Source organism: Bos mutus, chromosome 22 (genome assembly GCF_027580195.1).
Source record: "Bos mutus isolate GX-2022 chromosome 22, NWIPB_WYAK_1.1, whole genome shotgun sequence".
In the NCBI taxonomy this organism is placed as follows: Eukaryota; Metazoa; Chordata; class Mammalia; order Artiodactyla; family Bovidae; genus Bos; species Bos mutus.
In genome coordinates this window covers 55982647-55988646 of record NC_091638.1, presented here as the reverse complement: position 1 = coordinate 55988646, position 6000 = coordinate 55982647, and the positions used below count along the sequence as shown (strand labels likewise).

General features: G+C 49.0%; 1 protein-coding gene across 1 annotated transcript in view; it reads left to right on the top strand.

Annotated features, from left to right (window-relative positions):
- Positions 1–3884: 3884 nt before the first annotated feature.
- The window catches only part of TAMM41 (TAM41 mitochondrial translocator assembly and maintenance homolog), a 52378-nt gene continuing 50262 nt past the window's right edge, over positions 3885–6000 (top strand). Inside the window, exon 1 of the mRNA XM_005896117.3 lies at positions 3885–4281. Within this exon, the coding sequence (XP_005896179.2) occupies positions 4147–4281 (135 nt within the window). The 5' untranslated portion in view covers positions 3885–4146. The remainder of the gene's footprint in view (positions 4282–6000) is intronic.

The following is a 6000-nucleotide window of genomic DNA, read 5'->3' as shown; positions in this document are numbered from 1 at the left end:
TCCTCCAGTTCCATCAGTAGATCAGCTGAAAATAGGATGAATTATAAGGATCACAGAACTTGGATTTTCTTTTCCCAAACATTTTATGTCCTTGACTTAAACACTGATTATAAGAAAAACCAAGGCATAAAAGTTATAGAGATTTCACAGGGCTTTTTAGAAAATGAAATAGGCGAACATCCTCCTGGTGAAACCTAGCCTGACAAGGTCATTGTTAAGGAGTCCAAAGCCAACAGCTGGATGAATCAGAAAAAGAGGCCCAACATTCAGTCAAATCAAGTGGCATTTATCTGTATTTTTAAATGGCTCTCTAACGCTTTTATTTCCTTGGTATAAGAGTTCCAATAGAACCCTAAAGCGATTGTATAGAACACTGGGGCTTTTTAACAGCTTCTACCTTAGCAAGCCATGGTCATTTAAAGAGAAGTGGATGAGCTGCTAGGAGGAGGGAGATTTCTGCTGAAGAAAACGAAGGTGTTCTGGCTCCATTGCTTCTGCCTCTTTCTGGAGAGGCAAAATGCACATAGGAACGTGATGGAACTTTCCAGCTGGTGATTTTGCATTATCGGGAAGGAAAGTGTTTATGAAAATGAAAATTACTGATAATTATGTGTGAAAGCCCGCAAGGGAGAAAAATGCAGCAACACTGCAGAATCTTTATTTATATCCAGAGCTGAAGCCCGTTGGTGGGAGTGTGAATTGGTCCAATTTTGGGGGGGGACTTGTTAATGTCCTGACACTTTGACCCAGCAAGTTCCCTTCGCAGGTCTGTGTACAAGGATATTCACTGTACTGTAGTTTGCATGTACAAAGGAATAGAAATAATCTATTGCCATCAAATGAAAATGTTTAAACAAATGATGGCATAACCATCGTTTATAAAATTTTGCTAATAAATGGAATGAGAGGGATCTAGATCATTCCGACATGGGAAGTCGTCCCTGACGTTTTCATTGAGAAAAAAGCAAATTGCAAAAGAGTATCTATTGTATGCTTTCATTTTAAAATATTTTTAATGTTAATAATGGAATGTGTGTGCGCTCAGTCGAGTCTGACTCTTTGCCACCCCATGGACTGTAGCCACCCAGGCTCCTCTGTTTACGGGATTCTCCAGGCAAGAACACTGGAGTGGGTTGCCATTTCTTACTCCGGGGATCTTCCTGACCCTGGGATTGAACCCCCATCTCCTTGTCTTCTGCACTGGCAGGTAGATTCTTTACTGCTGTGCCACCTTTTAATGTTAATATATTCATAGAAAAATCTGTGGAGGAGTATGTAGTAAAGACTGCCAGTGGCGATCCCTGGGGGTTGGTATACATATTTTTGTAATGTTTACATTCTATGTATAGATTATATATTATTATAGAGTATAGATTGCTTTGGCAAAGAGAGGGGAAAAAAACAAAGCTGAATTATTGCATCAAGGGAAGAAAGGGGAAAAAAGGAAATTTTCTGGCAGAGATTTATTCACTGTGTTTTGGTTAAAGGCAGCTCAGATGGTAAAGAATCCACCTGCCAACGCCAATGCGGGTTCCATCCCTGGGTTGGGAAGATGCCCTGGAGAAGGGAATGGCAACCCACTCCAGCATCCTTGCCTGGAGAATCCCATGGACAGAGGAGCCTGGCAGGCTACAGTCCATGGGGTCGCAAAGAGTCAGACACGACTGAGCGACTGACACTTTGCCTTCCGGTGTGATTCCGTGGTGAGTACATCCCAGAGCCTGGCCGTCCAGGCAAGGGCAGTGTTGGTCAGAATGGACCACAGTGCCCGTGTGCCCACAGGGAGCCTGAGCCGTGCTGGGTCTTCCTCCTGTGCCCTCTTTCTGGCCTCAGGGTGGCCACGGCCACTGCGCCTCAACCTTGGTTGACAGAGTAAAACCAGCTGGCTTCCCGTTTCCCTTGCCTCCCAAGCTGCCCACTCCAAAAGCCACTGACTCAAGGTGGTAAAGAGTGCAGCCTTTGGCGTCCGGGAGCCCTGGGTTCAAATCCTGACGTGGTGGCTCGCCTCACCGCGGGGTTTGGGGAGATTTGCTTCTCCTCTCAGGTGGCCTGTCTCCTTTTGTGAACAAGGCTGGTCTAAGAGAACTGCCCCAGGGGTCTTTGCATGAAGAGAAAAGCATAGAGAGAGCTTGAGAACAGAACAGAAACCAGCGTCACCGATTAGCATCGTCCTGTGGGTCCTTCCTTGGTAGAGTCTCCCTCCCGTCGTCTTCGGATGAACGCCTACCCATCCTGCTGGACCCGGCTCACGGGCCATCGCTGACGGTCTCCGCTGTCTCTGCTGCGCAGGCGGAACTGACGGGGGCTCCTCCTTCGGTCCTGCGGGGCCCTGGGCACCCAGCCTCGCCCCTGCACGGCCTGCTTCGGGTTTGCTCCTCCGTCTCCTCCATCCCCCCCAGTCCCTGCCAGGCGGCAGCCCTGTTCAGTCACCTCACAGCCTCAGCACTCACCTCAGGGCATGAGGCTGTATTTGAATCCCAGTCACCTTTTTCCTAATTGAATTCACCCTGTTCTTGCCTCTGTCACCCCAGGCCAGGCAGCTTAACGCATAGCGGACCTCTAGTAATTCTGACAGGTCCCTGCCCAAAGCCCTTCAAGGGCAGAGCAGGACTGGAGGACACGGAGTCGGATTTTCATTCCGGTTTGCTAAGGCTGACATGATGCCCAGCACATTGCTTTCTGGAACGCTTGGCTGCTTCATCTGCGAAATGAAGGCATCACCTCCTCCCACAAGGCTGTAGAAGGAACGCAATGAAAAATAAATGTGAAATGCATCGAGGGCGTTTAGCCAAACCCAAATTTAGCTATTACTACTTCTGTTATCCTTGAGAGGCCGAGCTCATCAGGGGAGAAGGGAAGCATGTCTGAAAAGTCCCTGTCCAGGAATTCAGACTACATCCTGAAGGGCCCCGTGTCCCGGAGCAAGTTTCTCTGTGTGTGCGTGTGTGTGTGTGTGTGTGTGTGTGTGTGTGTTATTCTGTCACTCTGTCGTGTTCAACTCTTTGAGACCCCATGGACTGTAGCCCGCCAGGCTTCTCTGTCCATGGAATTTTCTCGGCAAGAATGCTGGAGTGGGCTGCCATTTCCTCCTCCAGGGGATCTTCCTGACCCAGGGTTCAAACCCACATCTTCGTCTCTTGCGTTGGCAGGCAGATTCTTTAACCACTGAGCCACCAGGAAAGCCACACGTTTCTTTATTTACGAAGAGGTGAGCTCTTACCTAGGATCCCATTGCCATCAGAGACTGCATTTCATGTGCCCCTTGGTGAGCCGAATCCATAAGGCAAAGGGGAAAAGACTCTTTCCCACCCTTAAAGTTAAATACAAATATCAGAGGACCTTGGTGCATTCTTCTTCTTTTTTCCCACCATTTATGAAGCTCTTTCCTGACCATCATAGAATTTGGAGAGGATTTTAATGAGAAGAAAGCACAGCCACATCTTAACAGTGATAGTCTCTGGATGGTGGGATTTGGGGTGATTTTAACCGTACTTGTGTTTTCCTAAACCTTCAAAATCTTGCATAGTTTTGGAGCTGAGTAGAAACAATGGTTGCATAACATTGTGAATGCAATAAATGCACTAAATTGTAAAGTGTACAATTTTACGTTATGTGAATTTCACCTCATCCGAAAGATCTCCTGCAATACTACACACGTGATTTCATAGTCATTTACGAAAATGAGGTTTAGGACTTTAAGGCTCAAAGGCACTTCAATCAGCAATCACTCTCCCACTCCCATGTCCAATCTTAATTCCAGGCGTCCAGCCTGCAGCGCGCTCCTCCGACCACCAGGGGGCTCTGCGGAAGCCTGGCGTCCCCACTCGCGGGAGGGCGCCTGCTCTTGCTCTTGCGCCTTCGGAGCACGTGTGCGCGCGGGGGGCGTGGCCCGCGTGGCCGCCTGAGGGGCCGGACGTCGCCCACTCGGTTGTGTCCCGGGTCCCTCCCGCCTGACTGAGTGACTTCATGTCTGACAGACTTCGTGTCTGACTGAACTGCCGCCCCGAATCCTTGCGAGCCCCCATCTCCTCGCTCCCCGGCCCCAGCCTTCTTCCGTCCGGGCCGGTCCCCGGCTTCCATCTCCCACCCCGAGCGAGTTCCCGGTCCCGCCTTGTCCTCCGGGGGGCCCTCGGTGACCCCGGCCCCATGGCGCTGCAGGCGCTGCAGAGCTCGGGGGTGGCCTTCCGCAAGATCCTGTCTCACTTTCCCGAGGAGCTGAGCCTGGCTTTCGCCTACGGCTCGGGGGTGTACCGCCAGGCGGGGCCCAGCTCAGACCAGAAGGTGAGCCCGGGAGGTCCCTTTGCCTTCGGTCCCTTCCGAGCCCTGGAGCTGCCGGGCCGCTCTGCGCATCCCCGTATCAAGTCGCGAAGTCCTGACACAAACCCTACGAAAGGGCTCTTAGCAGAGCGGCAGCCTGAGCTGCGCTTCCAAAGACACGTAGGAGTCCGCTTGGGTCTAAGAGCGGGAGATGCAGTTATGTGGAGGGAAGAGCTGGTGCCGGCACAAGACGGGAAAAAAAAAAATATATATATATATATATATATACACACATACATACACTTGCCAGGTTCTCGTTCAGCGTTCTCAGCCTTGGCTGAACATTGGAGTTTTCTAGAAAGCTTAAAAAAATACTGATAATCTGGGTTCCAGTTGCGGAGATTTCAGGTTTAATTGGTCTAGGCTTTGGGAATTTAAAAAACTTCCCAGGTGATTCTACTACGCAGCCAAGCTTGAGAATTACGTCTCTGGCTGTAGGAGAAAATACAAAGTGATTCTCCTGACTTTGGGAAGCTGACGGACAGATGGTAGGTAGGGTTCGGGCATTTGCAGGAAGGGAGTTAGCGGGTGAGCAGTGTATTTGCTCCGACCAGGCCATTTCCCAAGTGTCTGTTTAGGGCAAAGCATTGTTATTCTTCAAAGTTGGCGGAGCACCAGAGCGGTGAGGGTAGAGGTTTCCTTATGATTGTAGATTTTTTTTCCCTCTTCTGTTAAATATATGGGGGGAAAAGTTTGCTTCAAGGTGGAGACAAGATTCAAGACATCCAAGAGTGGCCGGCAGTTATTGTCTATTTAGTGAGGCTTTTAATTGGCTTTGACAGAGGCTTTTGAGCCCTTGCTGAATTAAGGTTGGAGGAGCAGGAGTCGAGATAGAGATGTTTTCTGTACGTGCAGCTTGTGTTCTGGACTGGGTTTCTTTAATAAAGGAAGGAAATGGTATGGTGCAGTCTGCACTAGGGCCTCACTAGATTTCCTGGCTGTAATCTTTCAGTTAATCTTTGCCTATTCACTTCCTGCTGAGGCCATCTATACCGTGGCTTGAATTTCCTGGTTCCCACCTATACTAGTACTTAAGTAATGTGTTTATTTTGTATTTTATTGTGCTCGGTCCCTCAGTCTTTTCCAACTCTGCAACTCCATGGACTGTAGCCCATCAGGCTCCTCTGTCCATTGGATTCTCCAGGCAAGAATCCTAGAGTGGGTTGCCATTTCTTCCTCCAGGGGATCTTCTGACCTAGGGATTGAACCCTTGTTCCTGCGTCTCCTGCCTTGGCAGGTGGATTCTTTACCACTGAGCCACCTGCAAAGCCCCCTAATTTAAGTAGTACTTTAATTTGGCAGCATATGAGAAATGATAAATTTGGGGCATATAGGAAATTATAGATTAGGCTATTTTTTCCCTAACATATGTTAACATAAAATTGTTAAAAACGTGTCCACTCAAAATCTTAACTATCACCACTAGTTTTTAGGAAACTCAGAGTATCCTGATTCTATAGTCATCTCTTCATTTTCCTGTGAAGATTTTCCTTTGAGCAGACCTGGAATTCTCTCTAAGAAAAGGTCTTTCCTTTTCCCTCACCCTCGTTGCCTGCAAGTTCACAAGTAGATTCCAGCACCTGAGTCTGTCCCAGCTGAGTCCCTGCCTCGGTGCCCTGGTTACTGGCAGGCAGCCTCGTGTGTGGTGGTGCATCCTTTGTCTGACCTCCCTTTCTGCTGCAG